The sequence below is a fragment of the Thunnus thynnus genome, chromosome 9 (assembly GCF_963924715.1).
Source record: "Thunnus thynnus chromosome 9, fThuThy2.1, whole genome shotgun sequence".
In the NCBI taxonomy this organism is placed as follows: Eukaryota; Metazoa; Chordata; class Actinopteri; order Scombriformes; family Scombridae; genus Thunnus; species Thunnus thynnus.
Window position 1 is genome coordinate 8,211,750 of NC_089525.1, and position 24,458 is coordinate 8,236,207.

Sequence of the window (24,458 nt, forward strand, 5' to 3'; positions counted from 1 at the left end):
CGTATGAGCTTGATACACTGACACCACACGTACATTAACGCATGTGTCCACATCTGATTTATGCATTACATTAACGTACATCTTGCACATATTCTGTACTGCACGTCCTTATACTTCACACTCTGAACTTTTGCACATTCCCTGACAATATTGTGCACATCCCTGTACAAAACTGCACAGCTCTATTATTCTAAAAAAACAGACATATATTTATTCTTATAACACTTTTTCATATCTTCTATTGTTAACTTGTCACTTATGTTTCTTTTATTTCACACTACTTGCCTGTTTTTGTCTTCACACTTTGTTCATTGTTATGCATCACCAGACCAAAGCAAATTCCTTGTATGTGAAAACCTGTTTCTGGTTCTAATTTATAGCTTTTTTTCTGAATGGAGATTGAATGGTTTATTTTTGGTACTTAACAGATATATTACACCTTATCACAGCTATATAAAATGGGCTTAAGGGATGACAGTAAATGTATAAAATGTGGTGCTGCTGAAGGAACTCCACTCCATCTTTTGTGGGACTGTAATAAAATTAAAGATCTTTGGTTTGGCATAACAACACAAACAATGATCCACACTTACATAGCCATACCACTCACACCACAGCCATATTTACTGGGAGATTTGCATAACTTCAGCAGGGTATCTTCAAAGAATACAAATATCTTTTTCTCATTATGTATGGTTACAAAGAAGAAATCATGAACATCTGGACTGCTTTAAATGCACCAACTCAGAAAGAATGGCTCACTGAAGCAATAGAAATGATTAAGTTGGAAAAGGTAGCTTTTAGACCGCAAAATAATGAGACAGACTACACTGAAGCATGGACGCCAGTGGAAAAGTATTTAATGTCACTATAAAAATCCAAAACATCCAAGACCATCATTCTTATTTTATTTTATTGTTTCCCTTTTCTGATATAAGTTAATAATTGTTGTTTTCTCTTTCTAGTATTCAAATCACATGTTACCTGTGCTGTAAAATGAAAGTACAGTGAGAATTGAAGGATATTGATAATGTTTATGACTGATGTTCTTCGAGGGGTGCATAGATAAAGGGTCGGTTCAGATTTGTAAATTGGTTTGGAGGAGGTCAGAAATAGTCTCATTTGTTTATTGATTCATTTTCAGAATGTTGTATTTTTGTTTTTCTGTTTGTATTTTGTGAGTCAATAAAAAAGAAAAAAGATTAACATTAAAAGAAAATCAATTTACAGTTTAGCGGGGGGTGGGGAGTACTTCCTGACAGAGTAAGCGCTCATTTCAAACATAGACGATCTTTGCGACATTAAACATGGCAGACACAACAACTAAACGTGAACCTGACGGTGTTGGACCTGATGACTTAAGTCTGAAAGTAAAGAGGGCGAAAACGGACTCTGAGAACGGAGGAGGAGAAGTTGGAGAGGAATCTGAAACAAATGTTCTGTCTGGCTTCCAAACCTCCACCGTGCTGAGTGACTCTGCCCGGGAGAAAAACATCTTTATCCGGGGAAAGGTAGCTAACTAACGGCTAGTGTACAGTTAGCTAACCTAGCCTTTGTGCTAGGAGGTATTTAACTAACTCAAGCTTAAGTTATGTAGCTGAGAGCAGCTGTCTTCATGTTATAGTTGGATAAAAACAATCTAGAACATATTAAGTAGCCCAGAAATTTACCCACAATGTCTTTTTCTGCATATCTGTGAAGGCAGATGATGCAGTGTACTTTTTGCTCGTAATTAGAGCTGAGTAATTATAAATCTGCTGGTATTGCATTGGCCACGGGATGATTAGTTAGTAATTTCATTATTAACATACCCTGAGCCATTTGGATTGCTTGAATGAAACTGTTGAATGTGTCATTACCAGCTTGCTGATCAGGATGCTGTGGTTATCCTGGAGAAGACTCCCATCAGAGAGGACAGCCTGGCTGAGATCTTCAGTGGCTCCAGGCTGAAGCTGGAGATGAAGAACGACATCTACAGCACATACCGCCTCCAGCCTCCCCCTCACCTCAATGGTACAGCCAGGCAAAACAAAACTGACTGGTTACAGTAGGCAGCAGTGGAAAGTTGGCTAGCCTGTGTGTGTTTTTTTTGATTTGCAGAGGTCAAGACTACAGTGGTGTGTCCGGCCACAGAGAAGCATATAAAGAAATACCAGCGTCAGGAGAGTTTCCTGGTGGAGGAGACGGGCGAAGACTATCAGGCCATCACTCTGCCCTACATTCAGAAGCAGAGTTTTAGCGTGCAGGTCAGTTCACCTCCTCTGATACAATATTAACTCATGGTGACATCATCTTGCGTATGTGAATGTGTGAATGATCAACATTAATTGTGTTTTTGATATCACTTTCACCCCTCCCCCCCAGTGGGTACACAACATCCTGGAGAAGAAAGCAGAGGCTGATCGGATAGTTTTTGAAGATCCAGACCAGGAGGTTGGCTTTGTCCTCCTGCCAGATTTCAAATGGGACCAGAAACAGGTAAGAGACGGGAATATACAACACACTAGAAACTGAGAGGAGACAGGAAAGACGCAGTTCAACACAAAGTATGCATTACTTCACTTTAGCCTTGTTATTTCAGACTTTTATACTCTGAGGACGACAACAGACTCAACTTTGAATTCAACCAAGTAACTGTTTCCTTATTAATGAGTGAACAGAACATGACTTTATAAGTGTTGTAAGGGACCACTAACAAGTTTGGCACATGCATGATTTTAATAAAGTCAACTTTTTACTGTTTTGTGCAGGTTTTTGTCTGGGCAACATTTCTTCACTTTCCTTTATTAAACAGCTGTGCCATTCCCTAAGCAGAGGTAATGCCTTTGTGCAGCCAGCTTCTGGTAAAGTCTAAAGCAAACTAACTGGTAGCACAGCTGGATATTACAGCTGCTAAAGTGTGTTTTTGCTGTCATAAAACTTGATGCCATGTGCCATTTTTCTGTAGAAAAAAAAATCTCTTAGGGGGACCCAATATCATGCTATTGGTATATCTGAGATGACAGACTTCCTGTAACACACACTCACTCGGCCTGGCAGCCCACAGACACCATCTGTTTAAAAATGGAGATAGGACCTGCAAACTCAGCTGTTGCACTTTATTATTTTATTTATTGATCAATCTGTCAACTCTTTCTTTTTCATTTAATTGATGAATTTGTTATGGGAAATGGTAAAAAATATATCTCACTTTCCCAGAGCCAAGGTGACGTCTTCAGGATGCTCGTTGTGTGCAACCAACAGTTAAAAACCCCAAAATATTCAATTTACAGAGAAACTGAAACAAGAGAATCTTTGGCATTTTGCTGGATAATTGACTTCAGTGATTTTTATCGATCGTCAAAAGTGTTACTGGTTAATTTTCTGTCAGTCAATTAATCGATTAATTGTTTCAGATCTAGTTAAAAGATTTCACAGCATGTTAAAAGTGTAAAAATGCTTGAACTTGCTAAGTAACATTTACAGCTCATGTCCAAAACAATGACCTGCTCTATGTGAAAAGTGCCCTGAGATTACTTTTGTTATGATTTGGCGCTATATAAATAAAAATTGATTCATTGATTGATTTTCTATGCACACTAAGAGAAAAAAGCACAGAACTTAGATTCAAGTGTAAAGTGTTTAATGATTTGTCTTCTCTTTCAGGTGGATGATTTATACCTGATTGCCATAGTACATCAGAGGAACATCAAGAGTCTCAGAGATCTGACGTCAGAGCATCTGCCACTGCTTCAAAACATCTTCCAGAAAGGAAAGGTGAGGTTACACTGGTTTTGTTGAAGGTGTCATTTTTGTTGAAGAATAAAAATGACAGAAATGTCCTCTCTTTTCTGCAGCTACTGTTACAGAAGCATTTTACTAATCTCCAGCCAGTCATGTGATCTGCTACTCTCCATTTTAGACAGCTAGGACAAGATGCAACTGTTTAAAAGTAGAAAGGGCCCTGGACGTATCAATAACGTTAAATAATACAGACTGAATGATAATATCTGTCTCACTATGACGTAGGAGACCATCCTGCAGCGCTTCAACCTGCCAGCCAGTAAGCTGAGAGTCTACCTGCACTACCAGCCCTCTTACTACCACCTCCACGTCCACTTCACCAAGCTGGGCTACGAGGCGCCGGGCTGCGGTGTGGAGCGTGCCCATCTCCTCGCGGACGTTATCCAAAACCTCCTGGCTGACCCGCAGTACTACAAAACCAGAACCCTCTACTTCCCCCTGAGGGCGGACGACGGATTGCTCAGCAAGTTCAAGGAGGCGGGGAGGCTGTGACGTACTGTGCAGCTCACACACGTTCCCCGTTTGTAGACTCCCGTCCAAACTGTGTAAACTATGAGACTCAATCCAAGCATCTTTTTTGGGGTTTTAGTTTCCTCTGGTTTAGCTACAAACATTATCTCTCTGCAAGAGATTTTTCTATTGGTGTCGATTCACAACTTAAATTATAATAATCCAGAACAAACAATTTCATTAAATGCTGTTTCACACTGTAACTGATAAGTAATCAGCAAATTCCTCTGCTTATTTTATACATGTCTGGATGTATCAATTGCACATTTTTCAGTCTGGTTCCTCACTATAAGGTGTTTTAATAATCATTTTGTATACTTCAGTTTTCATTATAATCAGGAGTGGATGTGACACAAGTGGATAAATGAATTCTCTGTTTAATCAGTTTTTAATGTGTTTTCTAAACGTTGACTAAATTAAAGAGTCATTTTTTTCTAATGAGTCTCTCTGGTTTGAAGGGAAAATTAAAACATCTGAAAACTCATAGATAGAAATGATTTCTAAATCTTGGTAAACCAGTTAAAGCTCTAACATATATCATGTTTAACATGTCACCAAGTCTCCAAATCTCCTGATATTAGGTTTGTGTGGTGTGACATAATTTCACTTTTTTCTCCAATTCAAATCAGCTTATTCAAAGTCAAGATGAAACCTTTACTGTGTTGGTGTAGTTTCTAAAGTAGACAATGTGGAGGCACCTTTGACCTTATAAGCCAATGTTACATCAGGAGATGGTGGTGAAGTAAATTCATGACTTAACTACCAAGTTTCTCACATTAACTCAGCCTCAACACTAGATGGCAGTGTTCATCCTAAACTTCTTTAACTGTGAAACTCCTTTAATGAAAAAAACAAAAACTCTTTAGATAATATGCCGGGTTTCTGTCAGTCTCTTTTATTTACAAAAAGAGCAAATAGTATGTTGCATGCTGAAGTTTTGCAGGTCATGTAAACACAAAGCTATAAATGTCCACTAAACCATAGTTCACCCGACTCAGTTTACATGCCTCTGGTGCTCAAGTACCATGTTTAGTTAGATTGATGCCTTCAGTGCCAGAGGTTTACAGATATATGCCTGGACAGTGCTGCAGTAAAGTTGACACACAGTCTGAGAAACAGAGGAGATGTGACGTCACTACTTGAGATGCTAACAGTTGGTACGTGATTAAATTGTTTGTTATGAGGGACATTTCTCACAGCGGACATCATTTTCTTGCTAAATGCAGCTGGGCGGTGCTCTGCTTTGTGCATACGGTGCTTTCAGGTGTTTCTCGTAAAAATGGAAACTAATCGCCTGAACAGCACACGGACCTTTAAATGATGGGTTCACAATTTTTCAAGTCTGTCTTAAAACAGCTGTCAGGTCCTCAAATGAACATTGAAGCATCTTTTTCTTGCTGTAATCGTTCCTCTTGTTCATACTGACCAAGAGAAGATTCCTTCATAATGCATATAAGTGATGGGGGGACAAAATCCACAGTCCTCTTCCTGTGCAAAAATGTATTTAAAAGTTTATCTGACGCTAATATAAAGCTTCAGTCATCCAAATGAGTCAAATCAAGTAGAGTTTTTTCAATGTTAGTCTTTTTAGTGCCAAAGTTCCTCTTTTTGTTACTATACTTCCACCACAGCTCAACAGGGAAACACTCTCCAAGGAAACACAGAGGGAATTTGATGCTAAAAAGACTGTAAATGTGGCAGATACCCACTTGATATGACTAACTCAGACTGCTGAAGCTGCATACAAACCTCAGATCAACTTTAAATGCATTTTTGCACAAAGTGACTGTGTGGACACACTGTATATTTTGACCCCCATCACTTACATTGAAAGCACATTTGAAGGGGATCTTTAAACAGCCAGTATGAACAGGAGGAATGATTACAGCAGGGAAAACATCTTTCACTGTTTATATGGACACCTGACTGTTATTTTAAGACTGACTTGAAAAATTGTGAACCTCTCCTTTAAAGGCATAAGATTAATAAACTGTATCCTATTAATCACTATATTCTTGTACCTCTTTTGAACCTGAAGTTACATCTTGTAAATTACTTAACAATAAGATATAAAACATTAAGATTTTACAAGTTGCACAAGAAACAAGATCAATTTTGAGTAAAAAGAAATCATAAAAAAATGTAATCAATATTTAATAAACCTGCCTTAAAAGCTCATTCTGCCAAATAATATTACTTAAGACAAACCTGATGATACAGACATACTATGTAGTGCAATCACGTCACAAAATCTTATACTTACTAAGTATGTTGTTCACAGAAAGTTATGTTAGGAATATGGATGTGGAGTATGATTTTTTCGTTTATTTGTTTATTTGCTCTGTGTATGTCAGTATGAATGAATCTATCAAACTAAGTGGCATCAAATTTCTGAAAGTGACGAGTGTGAAGAAAAATCTCTTTTCTGAATGTAAAATGGGTTTTCTTTGCTATGTGGTGGGATAACTTCAGCTTCAGTTGAGGATATGGACGTTTCCGAGCTGCGCTTAAACGCAGCACCAGAGAGCTGAGGACGCCAGCCAGGGCAGGACTGAGACAAATAATCCAATCATTAGTCCACTAACAGCGCTGATGTCTTGGTTCCAGTCTCTGAGGGATGACTTCACTCTGAGGCCGTTTGAGACTGAACAGACACAGTAAGTAAACTGTCCCCGCCGTGTTTACGAGCTTTACACACCGACTGCACTTCATCTGTGTCAGGGGCAACTGTGGCTTTGTTATGCGCGGAGAGATGACTTATTGGGCTGCGGGGGATTTATGATGTTTGATTGGTGATCGATACATGTGGTCGATACAGTGCCCTGCGCTGCTTTTGCTTTTTGTTTGTGCATCGAGTGAAGCAGTTGAGGGAGGAAAAGTGTCTTTTCAGTTTGGATTATGACTCACTGGCAACATGTTGGGGCGATGTAGGTGGGCTGTTTCTTGGCTCTAATTATTCTTAAGTGTCATTGAAGTCCAGTTGTGAGTTTTTGAAGGGTTTTGATGATGATTTTCAACCTGAAAATGCATTTTCTATATTTGTATGTGTTAAAATCTTTGGTAAACTGGAAGTCTCATTTTGGTCATCAGACAAAAGTTTGGCAGCAAAATAATCCACTCTACTCTTACACAAACATTGATTTTTCCATGACATGACTCAACCCCAACATAATTTCTTTTTAGATCAGTTTAGAGGTTTTTACTTATTATGATTCATTGTGTATGAGTTTGGGTCATTAAGCTGCATTTCTGTGTAAAAATCTACCCACAAGTAGGGTTTGGGGGGTGGATTGTCTTAATTGGCAAACAGGACTCTAGTTATAATCCATAGCTGCTCTTAAATGTATCATGTTCCCCAGTCAAAGCTCACTGTTATGTTACTGTTATTCCCTGATATAAAAGTATATTCTGTGTTCCTGCTTTCATTCAGGTCTTCCATATTTATACTTTTTAATCATGAACCTAAATTTGAAGCTGTATTCCACCTTTTCCTTTAGGATCAATTGCTCTCCACTGCACTGTACTGCTGTCAGATCTGTGAGCTCATAAGAACATTATGAACACAACGTGTGTGTGTGTGTGTACACACGTGTGTGTGTGTGTGTGTGTGTGTGTGTTTGGCAGAGGCGGGTCAAGGACAGTCCAGATTAAACAGTTATCTATCTTTTTGTGTGGGAACCTCTGTAATCCTGAACACAGACACTGACTGATTCAGATACACTCATGTTGTCTGTCAGCGTGTGAGGATGAAAGACGCTATTGATCCAGACTCTGCTGATCTGATCCTCATGACGAAGCGCTGTAAAACAATGTAGACGTCTGATTGCAGTGTTTCTTAGTGCTGATAACGGAGCGTGGACTAACAAGCCCTCAAAACCCTGATAAATCATGATGTTGGACCAGTCACTGGCACTAAATGGAGTTAGCTTTATCACAGTGGATGAGGATACATGAGCTTAAGGGCATCAATGCTGGTAATCTGACTGAGAAGCTTGATAATAATGCTTTTGTGTGTGTGTGTGTGTGTGTGTGTGTGTGTGTGTGTGTCAACTGTCACAGCCATCCTGATTAGAGGGCTGATCAGTTCATATGTCACTGGCTCATTAGACAAATCCTCTGAGGTTTTACAGTGATGTCCTGTTTACTGTTCCTCGCTGTGAGGAAATCCTATCATGATCATTCATAATACACAATTAGACATGTTGCTATTAATGCGTCCTGCTCAGGGGACGGCCTCGGCTACATGAATGTGACATTCCTTGTTTCTTGCATCCACTGGGACCCAGATGGAAAATTGCATCTTGCCATTGATTAACCTGAGTGGGAGACGGTGAAGCAGCCACCTGCTGATTCACTTTGCTTTGTTTGAGTTTGCAGATTTTTCACAAATCAAAATGCATCAGAAACCAATTCCCACAAGCTCCCATCAGTAGATTCTCCTGAGATTGAGACTCTCGCCTGCCACAAACTTGAAACTATGATTGTTGCCGCTGGTTATTCAGTCCTGTACTTAGAGCTGCATTATTAAAGGAGCACTCCACTGACTTTACATATAAAGATCAGTTGGGCTGCAACTAACGATGATTTTCTTGGATTAATCATTTTGTTCTTAAAATGTCACAAAAAAGTGAAAATTGTCTGTAACTTCCTCAAAACCTAAGTTAAAATATTCAAAAGTGTTTATTATTATTTGACCAAAAGTCTAAATCCCCCAAATATTCCATTTATTGCCATGAAGACAAACAAAAGCAGCAGATGGTCATATTTAAAGAGCTGAAATCAGTGACATTTTGGCATTTTTGGAAAAATTATCCAATTATCCAAATAGTTGCAGATGAATTTTCTGTCAATCGACTAATCAGTTAATTGATCGACTGTTTCATCTCTAAAAGGTCAATATACTCATCATGGTTAGTCCTACTCAGCATGTGAAAACAGTCACATTTTGGCTCAGGAGGAATGATTACAGCGGGGCTCAGGAGGGCATATCCCAATAGAAATGTCAACAGAAATGGTTGCATTATGGGAAATGTAGGATCCAGTGTTTTTGGAGCATTACACAAACTAGAGACTAACAGTCAGGATATCTTGGCCACTGCTGCTTTGATTTTTTTCTCTTTTTTTTTTTGGTCTCTTGTGAGTTCCTCAACTTTATACTGAATTTCTTGAATACCACTTTAATAATATCTGTGTTTGTAAACAAAAGCTGTGCTGCACATGCCAATTTAGGCATTGGTGGTCCAGCAGAGCTATGAGAGTCAGTGGTTTTGGATGACTTCACTAACCGGGAATCTTGTAAAGTCATATAATCACATTAGTCCCCAATTCAACAAAGTTTCTTTGCATTTAGTCACAAAACAGGATGATGAGGGAATAATGAATATTGATCAGAGTGATCACAAACTGTAAACATTGTGTAAGAGTGATGCCACAGTTTGTAGTGTGATGGTGTAATGTCGTACTAAACAAGATGATGAAACACCAGGATAAAAATGTGATGATTTGATGCTTTTCTTTGTCATATGTGACAGTAAACTGAACTTCTTTGGGTTTTTGTGTGGTTGTTTGAATAAAAGAAAACAATTTGAAAATGTAGCCTTGGGTTGTTTGAAATTATAACTGGTGTTTTTCATGTCTGACATTGTAAATACAAAACAACTGATTGATTAATCGAGAAAATAACTGCCAAAATGATGAAAATAATCATTATTTGCAGCCCTAGTCAAGTGTAAGGAATAGAGGATACTGTGACTCAACAGATGAAGGTTGCTGTAGTTCACTTGTTTAGAAGTGAGAATAAGATGCAGCTTTTCTGCCCAAACACATCAGAGCAGCCTGACCGAGGATCAGTGGGATCCCAGAGGAGGCGAAACACAAATCTGTCTTCTTCCATATCACCCTGTCAGTCTCTGTATCCTTTTACGTACAATATCTGAGATATGTATATGTGTGTGTATATATATATATATATATATATATATATATATATATGGCTTATGCTGTACAATACAGAATAGGCAGAGTGCAGTGGTGCAAGAGGAACAGGTGATCCAGTAATTGACCATACAACATGCTGCAATTGGAAATCCTGCACCTTTCCAAACATAATACTGTTTCTTGATGAATTTTCCAGGTTGAACTTACCTCACTGTGAAAATTCAACCTGACGACAGGCTCAATGACCATCCATAAATGAGCCGAATTTACCTGTTTGCTCACATCAATACAAAACAAGGAAACAGTGAACATTGTGTCACAAGATAGGAATGTACCAAGAAATATGCACCATCAATTAAAATTCTTTGTACTTCGTGCAACTCGTTGGAATCATTTTTATGTTGGGCAAAAATGAGGCCATGGACTGCTGCGGCACTAAAAACTGACTTAACTGCTTTAACTGAATGAATGTAATCGATAGCAGAAATACTGAACTTATGATGCAATGAAAAAAGAAATGTTGTAGCATTTCCCTTAAGACATTTAGTGCAATCTTGGAAAAGCGCGAATGGAGCAATGGGATGCATAATTTAAGGGATTGACGCTCTATAAAAGCCTCTGTTTCAGGTTATTAGGTTGTGATTCACTTAAACCTTTTGAATCAATTGCTCTAGTGCCTCCTGTTGCTTCAACACAAACACACACAAACATGCACACACACACACACACACACACACACACACACACACACACACAATAGGTGTAATGCAACAAGTAGAGTTGAAGATGGCTGTTTTGTTTTTATCGGCCCATAAACCTCAGCTGGGACCTGAGCTGGAGAGAAAAAAAAGAGATGGCAGCTTGTTGAAGGAGTGTGTTCTGTGTAAGATCTCTCTCATATACACACACACACACACACACACACACACAGATACACACATACACCACCCAGTGCGGCAGGCTTAGGCAGGAGTATGATTACAGGGCTATTTACATTACAACGTAGAGCGACAGAGAAAGGGGGTGAGAGATTGCCAGAAAGAGAGAGAGGGAGAGAGAGAGAGAAGATGGTTTCCAGATGTGAGGTGGAATTCAGAGCGCTACAGAGCGACTCCCCTCCTCCTGTGTGTGTGTTGTTAATGGAGAGAATAGGAGACAGGGAAACCACAAAACAGAGGAGAAGGAGAAGGCGTTGTACTGCAGGAATGAGTGAGAGGAACGTGAGCCGGCAGAGGGGGAAAGAAGTGATGGAGATGAGGAAGGGGATGGAAAGAACAAAGAGAAAAGGAGAAAGAGAGAGAGAGAGAGAGAGGGAAGAAAAGCAGGGCCTCTTCGTCAACCACAAATCCAGAGATTGTAACTGAGAGAAATTCAGCTCGGTGGAAGCTGGTTTATTATTTTTTTTAGCAACAAATCCACCAAAATTAATAACTTTGCAGAACTCTTTTCCACTATAGCATGCTTTATTCTCTGAACATTTTTTATCAATGTTGCTTTCATCAGTGTCCTCTCTGAGGTTGTGATCTGGTGTCTATATTATGCATAGTACAGTTAATTGAATATTTGCCAACTATTTAATTAATCGCTAACTATTTTGGTAATCAATGGATCGTTTTGCATCATTTTTTAAGAACATGTCCAAATTCTCTGATTCCAGCTTCTCAAATATGAATATTTTCTGGTTTCTTAAGCTTTCTATGACAGTAAATTGAATATCTTTGGGTTGTGGATTGTTGGTCGCGACAAAAGAAGACATTTGAGAAGGTGATCTTGGGCTTTGAGAAACAGTGATTGACATTTTCCACCATTTTCTGACATTTTATAGACCAAACAACGAATCGATTAATCGCGCAAATAATCAACAGATTAGTCGGTAATGGCTACGGCATCTCAACCCGTAGGCCACGGAGGTGCCCCTGTAGATTTTCATTTACTGTGTTTTGAAAAAGAGGTTAAGTGAATTTAGAATTTACTATGTTAGTACCCACTGATGGTTTTAGATCAAATGTTGTATTTGACCCTTTTTAAAAAGCCAGAAACAACCTCAGATACCACCCTGGTGAAGGCAAGATAGCCAAAAATGTTCAGGTGTGGTGTTTTGGAATAGAATGGTGATGCATTAAATCTTGGTGGACCACAGTGCACCTTGCTATGTGTGTGTTCTCAGAGTTAGAAACTGTCAACCTCTTGATCTTCTGTACTCACAATCAGTTTCCTCTCTCTCTCTCCCGCTCTCCCGCTCTCTCTCTAGTTTTCAGTGATTCCAGACTCGGGCCCGTTTCAGGAAATACCAACATCCACTTTTTTTTTTTCCTCGAAGGGAAACTGACCGACATTCCTCTTGGCTCTATAAACAGAAAGACGTATGATTGATAAATACATATACACACACACTCATGCACATTTACATATGTTATGGACGATTGCGCCACGCTTTTGGATTCGTTTTGACATGTCAGTGTTGAGAAATTCATACAAATACGCACATGTGGAGACATTGGATAGCTGTGTTTTGAAAAACTCCTGCTGTTGTTTTTTTGGGAGGTAAAGTGAGTCAGGGGCCAGGTGTTTCATATACTGAAATAGAGGTCATAAATCGCGATCCACAGGGGTGTATTTAGATTCCTTTGCAAAAGACTTGGAGCCGAGTTCATTTTCCCACAAAGCGGAGGTTTGGTGCACTGTGACTGATACTTGAAAGACTAATTCCAATTGCATAATTAAAGCTGCTCTCACCAATATTTTCCTAGTAACAATAAATCAAATGACTGTGTGTAATGTGAAAGGAGTGACTCGTAGTGACGAACGCACAATTATTACCCAATTCTGCATTTCCTTTCAGGTCTTCAACTCTGTTTTAGCATCTTTCAGCTCAGCGTTTTGGATTTCTGGCAGCTGTTTTCAGCAAAAAATACAACTGATAAACGCAACCTACTGACAGACAAAGTTAGCGACTATCTGCTGAATGTGGTGGATCGTTAAGCTACTAAAGAACCAGATATTTGTCTCAGGAGTTGGTGGAGATCAAAAACGGAGTTAAAAGAAGTGAACATTGGCCTTTAATCCATCAATTTCCCCACGTCTTCTGGATTTGTTAATAGGCAACTGTTTGCTATGTTCACCATAATAATAATAATAATAGCTTTGGCATGATGACAGTATTGTTTTTACTGCTTGTTGCGCTGCCTCCCAGTGGCCAAAGATGTGTTAATGCTGCTTGATGAGACTTGATAGCATGATGCATGATGGCATTGTTGTCTGGTGCTGAAAGCATTGTATTGATTGTTCTAATGGAGGCACCGTAGAGGTCAAAATATTGAACTTTTCTATATAAACATGGACAAATGATGCATGCATATTGTTACGTCATTGTTACTCGTTACTCATTTCAAACACGTGTCTATAGCTCTGCAGCTAATGATTCTTGTCTTTATCCAATCAAGTTTTCATTTAATCTAAAAACTGTAAAATCGTAGTTCTGTCCAACCAACAGTCCAAATCCCAAAGGTGTTAAATTCACAGTCATATAAAAAGAGGGAAAAAAAGAAAATCCTCTCATTTGAAAAACTGAAACCCAAGAATGTTTTGGATTTTTCCTCATTTAAATCATTGGCTATGTTTCTGTCAGTTTCCTGACAAATTAATCCGCCAATCGTTCTAACAAAAGTTGTCTGCCTCATTTGGAAGGGATGATTATTATTCAATATAGTTGCATCAGTAATTTCAGTGTGGTGTGAAGATTAGCAGTTTAGTATCTGTCTGGTTAAAAAATGTGGCAAGATATTTTTAGGTTTTGGTTTCTGATTATAGTAACATCAGAGTGTTATTGTTTTTGATATAAGAGAAAGCTCAGATCCTGATGTTTTACACCTACATGCTATAATTTGAAGGCGTCACACATCCCTCATCCAAGTGGTTTTCTGGAGTTAAACACAGAATGCAAAACTTTCATTATTACTTCTTATTATCACAGTAAAACTAGTCCACGTGAACATCAGTCTGAGGTGTATTGCTCAGTCTAACCTGTGCGTCACTGCCGTCTACACTGTCTGGCAGCAGAGCACCAACTTAACCTATCTAATTGGTTTGACCTAGTTTCATGTGAGAGGAACCAGACTGTATATGTTTTACATTTCTTTGTTTTTTTTTCTTTTTCAGAAAAGCATTTAAATATATTAGCGTCTGTAAAAATAAATCATCCAGGAGCCCTAGGGTGTCCTGTAGAGGGAATTCAACAAAGTAAGGAATAGTCATAGTAATTTAATCATAAATTATCTAGCTTAGAGCAGAAATAATAAAATTAATAAATAAATAAAATTCAATACACATAAAAATCCTCCCTATTGAAGCATCAAGAGACAGTATCATAACAAATGAAACTTGTTTCACTCTGAAATGAAAAAAGACAACATGTACACAATTTAGATTTATGTGACTGATTTATTAAATTTCCTGAGTGTCCGACATCCCTCCTGGAGCAGAGAATCAGGATGGGAGATCCCAAGATCCTGGTTCCTGGTATTAATCTCACGGAAAGCCGAGCCAACACTGAACATATTGGTGGAAACACTGATTCACACATACATTAAAATGGAGGAAACCCTCTGTCAGGTCTACTTCAGTCTGAGAGGGTCCTTCCTGAAGGATTATTGGCAATGTCATGTGGACGCCTCTGTCATAAGGACTCATGTATGGACTGTTTGTGTGTGTGTGTGTGTGTGTGTGTGTGTGTGTCTGAAGGTGTGTTTGTATAGAAATTTCTCAATCCCAGCGTGCCAAAACTCATTTTAGTGACCGTGTTTGTGTATTATGCCGTTGAAATGGAGCTGCTGAGCTCTGGAACTGATACAGACTGACTCTGTTTATACACACACACACATACACACACACACGCTCTAGTGACTTGGATAGCTTAGATGAATTTCAGCATGTTTGCAATAAAAAATGAATCACACAGACTACATTCAGTCTGGGCATGTTGAGATTGAGAAATTCACTACAGTAAACACAACTCTTGTGTGAACGGTTAGATGATTGATGTGATTCGGGTGTTTTTTGTTACTTTCCTAGTATAATTCCCATGCAGCTCTGTATTTGTGTATTAAGGTTGAGGTCAGAGGTGCTATTGGGAGACAAAGCATTTTTTCAAGTAAATTTTCAAACTTTCACTTGAAATCTCACTACTCTTGGACTATTGAAACATGTAAGCTTGTGTCCTGTCATAGACGATCATGTAAAATATCTGGTTGTTCTTAAGTGTAATGATCCTACATTGATCATTTCAATGAACTAGCCTTTTAGCTAAAATAGTCTTTATCTCTTGATGGTGTTTCTGAGAGGATCTAGCAGCAGGGAATCTCAGGATCAACCCTTATGTCCCCTCACAGCCTCACACACACATAAGTACCCGGAGCTGTAGTTGCTGTAGGTAGTTAAGCTCCCTCCTTATGGTGATTAGCTGCGACAGGCTGTTTCACGACCGCCAGGCCCCCTCCTGAGATAGACTGAATGATTAACATGAGGCTCTCTGTTTTTGTGCATATTAGATAGACAGTGACATGCAGGCTTGTTCATTGTTAACTCAAACAAGCTAGACATTTTTAGTATGCCATGGCCAGAGCTGATGTCAGAGAGATATTGATATACATAATTTCCACTTTTATTCAATGTCAATATTTGCTGGTAGTGGTGACACATACATGCTCTGCGATTGCATTAGAAATCAAATAACCATTTCCATCATGGAGGTCCCATCACAAGCAGCCTGTCATCACTAAGTGCTCTATATTGATTAATTTATCCCATTTTTATGAAAGTAGAACACGACAGTGCACCAGGGAAGTACACTGCACCTCAAAACCAATATACAGTTTGCCTGTATGGAAGCCATTTAAATGAATAGTTTGTCATTTTGGGAAATACGCTTAGTTGCTTTCTTGCAAGGGGTTAAATGACACGATTGATGCCATTCTCATGTCAATGCTTTAAATACAAAGCTAGAGCCTGGAGACGATTAGTTTAGCTTAGCATAGCATACTTGCTAACAAAACAATAGAACCCGACATACTGTATACAAGGTGAATGCTGTTTAAATCCTGCTTCAGTGCTCTAGTAAATTAGTTTACCAGATGTGTAAATATACATTATATCAGCCAAGTTAGCAAAACATTAAAAGAAAGGTCCTGGTGTAGGTGAAGGTCCACTAATAACCTGACTGATAAAGTGGATTTGGCAGCCTGCCGTGGCATTAGACTGTAGACTGTAGCAGTTTGTGGTTCAGTTGCTTTTGTTTTATATTGTATTATGTACTTATATTATCATCTCATAAAGTCAATATCCTGTTAGCTTATGTACATGTCAAGCAGGAATTAATTTGCAGTTATGTTTGTGTCCGCGTGACAAATGCAAGTCCAGTATTCACTCTCCTTTTAGCTCTCTTTTGGTCTCCACCAATGAAGAAAATATCTGGCTCTTTAGCTGCTAAATGCTCCACTGTGTTCACCAGTTAGCCGCTAACTTTGACTGTGTAATGTTAGATGCTAGGCAGGTAAATCACATGTGGTCATGTAATCCATTGTAATATAAAATATTGATCAAAGCTGCTTTAAATTGTCACACTGACTGAAGCTAGTGTTAACATTCATGGGCACATCATATTTGCTGCTTGGCAAGACAGTGGTTGCTACAAGTTGCTGAAGACCTATTGCATCAGTCAAAATAATCATCTCCCAGTAGGAAACAATAAAGAGTTGTGTTCCTCCAGGATGGTTATAGAGTTACACAACTTAAAAGCAGCTGTAGAATAATTGACACATCTTTTTAAACCCAAGTATTCATCCTGGAAATAAAAACTTGCCATTATACACAGCTTTAACAGTGGAGAGTGAGAGAAAACAGGCGAGAAGAGTGGAGGATAAGGTCATGGGGGGCAGTCTCTTGTTCACACTCGCCTCCTCCCTCACTCCTCCCTCTTTATCTCCTTCCCTCCTCCAGCCCTCCCCTCACAGCATTACCAGTCATGGTGACCAGAAGGAGAGGAGCGAGGCATGCAGCAGCCAGTCAGTCAGTCATTTAGTCCATTGTTTTCCCTCTAGATGTATTGTAGCTCTCCCAGGACACTTCTTCTCTGTTTCTTCAGGAAAAGCCTTTCTTCCTGTTTTTGAAGACGCAAGAAATCCCAAAGTTTTTTCTTTTTTTAAACTTTCTTCCTATAATTTTGTGCTTGTGTGATATACTGCTCCTGTTATAATCCCACTTTGGCTGCATGTGAATACTGGAGCGGTCAACATTGGCTTACTCTCCTGCCCCTGTTGCCAAATTTTTTGAAAAGGGAGTTCTGTATGAAATTTGACTTTAGTGGAGCTCAAAAGTGGGAGGAATCTCAGAGGATGGTTTGACTTGGAAGACAGAGCGATCTTCTCTTGTGGAGCGGCATCTTCTCTGTTGGAAGGAGAGAAGTCATCGGTTTTCTGGAGTAAAGAGGAGTCTGATGTGGAGAAAAACCACCAGGTGTTGGATTTGAGGGTTTCATATTCTGCTGTTGGACAGACCAGGAGAAACCATCTTTAATTGAACAAGGAGGGAGAAAAACAGCTTCACTTTAGCGTTACACCATGGCTGGGTTGGGATGCTTCAAGGGCAGGAAGTAAGTTTCTTTTGTAACGTCATTGAATTTGAATTACATTTATTAACTGATGTTGTGATACTGAATTGAACGCTTTCACAATCTATTCACAATGTCTCACAAAGAATATTCCCTGAAGATTTCAACATCTTGTTTCAGTGTCACACCTAACAACGTAATATTGCTCATCAATATTGCTTCATCAATCTTCCCTCATATCAGCCGGTACAAGATTATCAGATCTGTGTCACAGGATGCAGACGTTTTATGGCTTTTTGAAGGGATTTGTCATTTTCAACGCATAACTATCTTAATAGAGGAAATGGATTACTCATAATACTTTACAACACTGTATGTGGTATAAATGTGTCAACAGTGATACACTCTGATACTAGAACTACTTATTTCACAGTTTGTCATGTTGTGTACTAAAAAGCAACATAAAACATGTTGACCACAACAAGAGAAATTATTTATCTTTTCTTAGAGAGCAGTGATTTTATTTGGTACGTTGGGATTTTTCCCAGAGTCGACACTCTTTTGTTTCAGCTGTTTAATCGAACTATTGTTTCTCTTTGTTTACTGAGACAATTGATGGCTTGTGGTTGGCACTAACAGTAAACTGTATGACTCAGAGCTGATTGACTGAAGATGTGTTTTTTTACACTGGGAGAGAATGATTAGTCAGAAAGTCCCAGAACTAAACTAGCTTATGTTTTGGTTTTTATGCAGAGAAATCAGGTGGATGAACATTATTTCCTGTAATTCTCTCTGACTCAGGATCAAGTCATATTGTTATACTTGACAGGTGTGGATAAATGGATTTTTTTCAGATTTGCATTTGAGTGCATGCTTTCTGTTCTTGTTGATAGAAGTCTTCAGTGATTTTAATCCTTTGAATTGGCTATATATAGCACACTGCGCTTGGCAGTGTGATTGGACCACAGAGGGTTAGGATAATGAGGGCCTTTAGCTTTTTAACTACAGTAAAGTATCTTTTTCTGTAGCAGAGCTGTGTAGATGTGGTGTAGGGTGCACTGATACCCCCTTCCACTTACTTTGTCTTTGTCTTTTCAGTCTCACGACGTGACAACAATACAAGCTTTTATGGCCCACTCAGCAGAGTTGACTTAGACAAACATTTTGTTTGTGTATGTGACACACAGAGAGAAAGTGAATACGAAGGAGATGGGGATGAGCTGCAAGAAAGTTACACACAGATACATTTAAAGAACCACTATTGTGTTATCTCAGAACTGACTCATAGAAAGTAGGACTTGTTACTACAAACAGGCAAAATTAAGACTGATACTGCCTTTAAATTCAAATCATAAGGTCGTATTTTCTACATGTGAAGTCAAGTTCTTGATAGACTTTGCATTCAAGTCGTTTAAGGAATCTCACAGGGCACAAAGAGCACATTGTATACATGGTATACAAAAAGCTTGGAGGGTGGTGTCTTTTATTAGCCTTTCCAAAACCAAAAATATGAGAGCAAAAATGTAAGGAATGGATTAAATGTTGTGGTTATTTGCCCTAACGTAAGCTGCAAATGTCAGCATGCCTCGCTAACTAGCTTAACTACCTAGTTACAGTAACACTAATGTTGTGTTACTGTTTGTAACACTACTAAGACCAAAGTGGATGTCATTAGCTAACAGTTTATTTGTAGTGTTACAGGTGACATGATAAATACTGTGTAGTATTTCCCCACAACTCTATCAAAATGTAGGGTAACATTAGCAGTTTTGTCCTTGTCTTTGTTTGGTGACGTGCCAAACACAACATATCCTGAAAGCTTTTTCTTTTGTAAAGTTACCTAAGTAAAATACATAAGTGAAATGTAGTATTTGAATGGACAAGAAAGCCTAAATTAAATGCTGACCTTTGGATTTAAAATGAGAAACCTATAAGCAACACTGTCAGCTTGAGACAGAGACTTTTCAGTTAATGTTAGCTCAATAACCTAGCTGATAAAAATAGCTGACAAAATCAGCTAAAATCCTTGGAGAAGAAGCAGTTGTTACCCTTTCCTATCTCAGTCTTGGTTTAGCACAAATCAGGCAGGTTCAGTTTGAGCCCACCTGAATTTTATGGTCTAAGTAGATGGGAAACTTGCAGTGGAGGATGTGTTCTCCTTCCCATCAGGCCCCATCAATTCCTGTGTTTCCCTGGTCTAGCAGTCATTATGTAACCTTGGTAGTTTGCATTTGTTCAGCAGGAATGGTGATGCAGCTGTAAATGAATGTAGACTGCAGAGTGACTGATGAGAGTGTTTGGTCAGTTTCTGTCTTGAGTCCATGTAAGGCTTGTTGCTAAGAGCACAGCCCCATTTCAAACAGGAGGGATGGAGGAGATAATGTGGCAGAAGGAGAGCTGGAAGACGAGAGAAACCCCAAACCTAAAAGAATCGTTTCAAAATTGTGACCAAACCTCAGGGATGAAAAGCTTTTTTCAAATGCCATTACTGTCCATTTGGACAATAATGGTATTTACAACAAAAATTTAAAATTTGAACCTGATTGAGCTTAAGCAACAAGGAGGGAATTACAGCTGGACAAGTCTAACACATTTTCATTCAGGCTCTTAATGAAATTGATTAAGTATCAGAGATGTGATTTGAGGGACACTGACGCAAAATGCATTTGACAAAATACTGGCTGGGAAACACTCTAGATATACATCTACCAATCAAGCACATACAGCTGTTTCAGCAGGAAATGAAAATTTAAGGCATGACAAGGTTAATTCCTTTGTTATTTCCCCCCACATTAGTCAGGCCTCGACTACTTTACTCTGACTGTGTCACAACCCTTTTAGTTATAAGTCTCTGCTTGTAGCCAATTTCACACTGTTGTTTTACCGTCTTCGTACTGGATTACTACAGTACCAGTCCAGATTAATACAGCCAGGCATGCTGGACTAAAACACTAAGCTCCCTTTTTTAGCTTATCTGGAGACTCTGAAGTTCTTTACAACAGTTTCTTATCTCAGCGTCTACAGTTTACTTTACCTGCAGTGGGATGAGATATCATCAATGATATGAAGTAAAATGTAAACTAAAGGTGTTGTAATAGTAGGAGGCTACTCCTGCCTGTGATTATCAAGGCAAGGTTTTGGTCGGTAACTACGCACTGTGTTGTGAACAAGCACTGGTGTACTGCATCATACAGTATGTTAGAGGTCATTGTAGTTCACTGGCACGTTAAAATGCTTGATGGGATGAAATCATGTTTGAACGCTGCACACAATGCTGGTATTCTCAAGGTTCAAGTGTCAGGGTAATTTTACTTGGATGTTTTGCCTGTTGGCAAGTTGTTGAAATAGTGAGATTTTATGGGAATTTGTAAAGACGACATTACAGATAAGAAAGTAACAATGCATTTATTGTGTGTTGCAGAAAACATTTATTCATGGAAGTCAGTTGTTATAGGAACTTTTATTCCAGGGTTGACAAAGGTGGTGTTAAAATGCACAAATTTTCATTAGAAGTGTGCCTACCCAAAATATCAATAAATATATGTTGAATTTTGATCTTTGTTAAGTGGTAGTATAATCTGTCTGATCCATGCAGTTATTAAAAATAACACACTTGGGACATTGTGGTGACCTTGGGGTTTAGGACGCTGCCCTTGAAATCACAACTTTTCCAGCTGGGGACCTTTGTTGCATATCATCCCTGCTCTTTTTCTCACCTCATTTCCTGTCAGCTCTCCAGTTTAACTTTCCATATAAAGTTTTTAAAAAAAAGAGGATGTAAAAAAAAAAGAAAAAGAAAAAAATGACAACTGCATAGCTCATTACAAATGATCCCTCCCACAGTGCCGCACTCTGAGAGAAAACCAACTAATACCAATTAGTTTTGCTACTTTCTCAAACCTTATTTTGCATTGAAAGCTCTGGGTAGGTCAAAGTAACAGTGGAATTCTTCAGAGTTCAGGAGTGAAATTCAATGAATAATTTCCCTCTTAGTCACCGTCTCCTGCTGACCATGCAGGGGTTGAATGGCTCAAGAGGAAGTACTGTGGTCCTAATGGCCATGTTCCCAGTTAGGTATGTGTGACTTGGATGAGAGACAGAGGAGCAAGCAAAGACAGAGGAGGGATGGTGAGATAATGAGACGAGGAATAAAAAGAATGAAAAGATGAACAGGGGAAGGAATAAAGAAATGTTGGTGTGGAGCTGTGTTATCTGGACACATTCTTCATATATTTCTCATATCCTTTTATGGCTGTATGGCTCAAACTGAGCTCCTTCAAGTAATGGAGATGGGTTTGACAATAACACAGCTTGTGTAAAAGCTTTTTAACATCTGGGGGGAGAGAGAAAGATGTTTATCCTGGAAGGACTCTGCCTTTTTTACATGCCGTTCCCCATTAATGTTTTATTAGATAACATGCAGAGAGACATGTGACAAGATGGCAGACTGGACCTTGTGCAGTATTCAATAATCCACCACAAACTGAACCAGATCCAGGAAACGCTTCTTTTTCTTTGATCAGTGGTGTAAATCAATGACCAAGTCTGAAGTCCTGATATGTCTGGTCCGTAAAGAAATACTGCATATTTGAGAATACAAGTAAGATCACTCTTCTCTCAATCTAATTTCTCACATCTTCTCGTCTAATTCTGGGCAAGAAAGCAAATAAAAATATTTTCCAAAACGTCAAACTGTTCTCTTCTTAAGTGAAAATTCCAGCAGTGTTACCTGCTGTACGTAAGGCTGATTGGTCTTTGTGAACACTTAACTTTTTCTTATCACTTTTTTCAAAAGTGTGTGTCTGATCCAGGTGGATACACTTGAATAAAATTTGGTTTTAGATTTTCACAGTTCAAAATCCATATTTGCATTGAACAAAGATGCCAAATTAGCATCTGAGGTGCACAATAACTCATGTTACCTGATCTCAGGATGACAGTTCTTGATCTGATTCAACGTCTTTGCTTATGACCAAAAAAAGACATATTTTACTGTAGAAAATAGGCAGCATTCCCCTTTAGGGTCGGTATTTATTTCCCCCTCTTCGTTGAATTTGACGTCTTCTGGAAGTCGATGTTTTTTCTTCGAAAACAGAGTTAAACTCTTTTATTTTGTGTGCTTGGTTGGTGACTCGCCCAACGTCGATATCAGATTACAAAATGTTCTAACCAAACCATAACTAACAAACCATCATCTTTTGATTATGAGTCCCTACTTTTATGTAAAACAAATGCATTTTCTCCACATTTTCTCTCGCTGTCATATTTCTTCCCACAAGCTAAAATATATTTTCAGCTCACTGGAGAGTTTGCTCTGTTTGCATAAAATATTTTAACTACCAGCTAACAACATTTAAAAAGAACGCTTTGGTCCATCTCTGATGTGAACCGATAACTGTGCTTCATTTACTTGAACTTGAATATATTACTTGAAGTGGATGCGGTCAGTATGGTAACCCTAGTGCACAGTGGAGAAAAATGAAGGATAAAGAAGAGAGTGACAAGCAGAGATAAGATATGAGATTCAGCAAAGTTTAGCTTGAACCTGAAATATCATAATTGTAATGTATCAATTTATCTGTTATTATACCAAATCATCAGAATATCAGGTTGTTTTGTGATAAAATGTGCCAAAAGTGTGTAAATATAGACCTCCTCAAACTGGATGTACACTATGTTATGCACACAGTTTGAAGTTGACATGCGTGCTGCTTATGTCTGTATATACAACATGCCAATGTCTATAACTGTACTCAGTGGTTCATACCAGTCAGCCAAGTTTATCATTTAAGCTGCCTGGAAAAATCCTTCTCCTGCCTCGCTATTCTTTCTTGATTCATTTTGGCATCTCTCTCTCCCTCTCTCTCTGGAAATTGAAGGCCTGCGGCTCGTCATAGACCCAGTAACATCACATTACCGAGGCCAATTCATCTGCACTTCCTCTCATCGGCCTCTCATCTCCTCTCACTATGCAGAGACCCAAGTTTGTTTTCATGGCCAAGCACCTAAAAATAGATCTTTGACTTTTAGGTTTCCCACATGGACTCTGTGTTGATATGTTGATTGTGAGCCTTGCTGCCGAAATAAGAGACTTTAGTTTAAATAGTTGCTATCAGTCAATCCTATGTATGAAAACACTGAAGAACAATCGCAGTTATCATTTTGTTTGTGGTGTTCCCCAAGTATGATGGCAAATACTCTGAGAAGTTAAATTCTGCAGAGCATCTAAAACTCACACTAATAGTCTGTGACTGAGTAAACCTACTTCAGGGGACGGACTGTGTACCTTAGAAAACAGAATTTCATTCATAAACTGTGTTGGCTCATTTTGTACTAACAGCTCTCACATGACTTGGGTTAAGCACTGCTTTTACTGTGTACTACCACACAGCTCAGGGGTTTGTTCTGTGTGAGCCTGTTGGAAAATCTTTACTGCAATTTAATCATATTATCTAAGGGAGAAAGCTTTCAGAAAATCTGCAGCAATGGAAAAAGGATGGTGTTTTACTTGAAAGGGAGCTCCACCCATCATGAATGTACACATATAGTATGGGAACTGGGGACACATTTACCTTCCTGGCTCTACTTTTTAGCTAAATATATGTACAGTATCTTTGATATTTTA

At 38.7% G+C, this 24,458-nt stretch overlaps 2 protein-coding genes across 3 annotated transcripts in view; both read left to right on the plus strand.

Annotated features, from left to right (window-relative positions):
- The first annotated feature begins 1,273 nt into the window (after positions 1–1,273).
- dcps (decapping enzyme, scavenger) lies at positions 1,274–4,731 on the plus strand. Its single transcript, XM_067598616.1, has 6 exons — positions 1,274–1,511; positions 1,863–2,013; positions 2,101–2,246; positions 2,365–2,478; positions 3,646–3,756; positions 4,009–4,731. Exons 1-6 carry the CDS (start codon positions 1,308–1,310, stop codon positions 4,273–4,275), a joined length of 993 nt encoding a protein of 330 aa, XP_067454717.1. The 5' UTR covers positions 1,274–1,307; the 3' UTR covers positions 4,276–4,731.
- A 2,065-nt stretch (positions 4,732–6,796) lies between these two features.
- The window catches only part of zgc:66433 (uncharacterized protein LOC321250 homolog), a 50,179-nt gene continuing 32,517 nt past the window's right edge, over positions 6,797–24,458 (plus strand). Inside the window, exon 1 of one of the 2 annotated variants that reach the window (XM_067598617.1) lies at positions 6,797–6,950. In XM_067598617.1, coding sequence (XP_067454718.1) covers positions 6,886–6,950 — 65 coding nt within the window. In that variant the 5' untranslated portion in view covers positions 6,797–6,885. Of the gene's footprint in view, positions 6,951–17,226; positions 17,876–24,458 lie in introns of those variants that run through there. The other variant, XM_067598619.1, reaches the window with a different exon arrangement.

Coding starts and splice junctions, on each gene's coding strand:
- dcps (XM_067598616.1), top strand. CDS start 1,308: ATGGCAGACACAACAACTAAACGTGAACCTGACGGTGTTGGACCTGAT. Junction 2,014..2,100: donor GCCTCCCCCTCACCTCAATG/GTACAGCCAGGC, acceptor TTTGATTTGCAG/AGGTCAAGACTACAGTGGTG. Junction 3,757..4,008: donor ACATCTTCCAGAAAGGAAAG/GTGAGGTTACAC, acceptor ACTATGACGTAG/GAGACCATCCTGCAGCGCTT.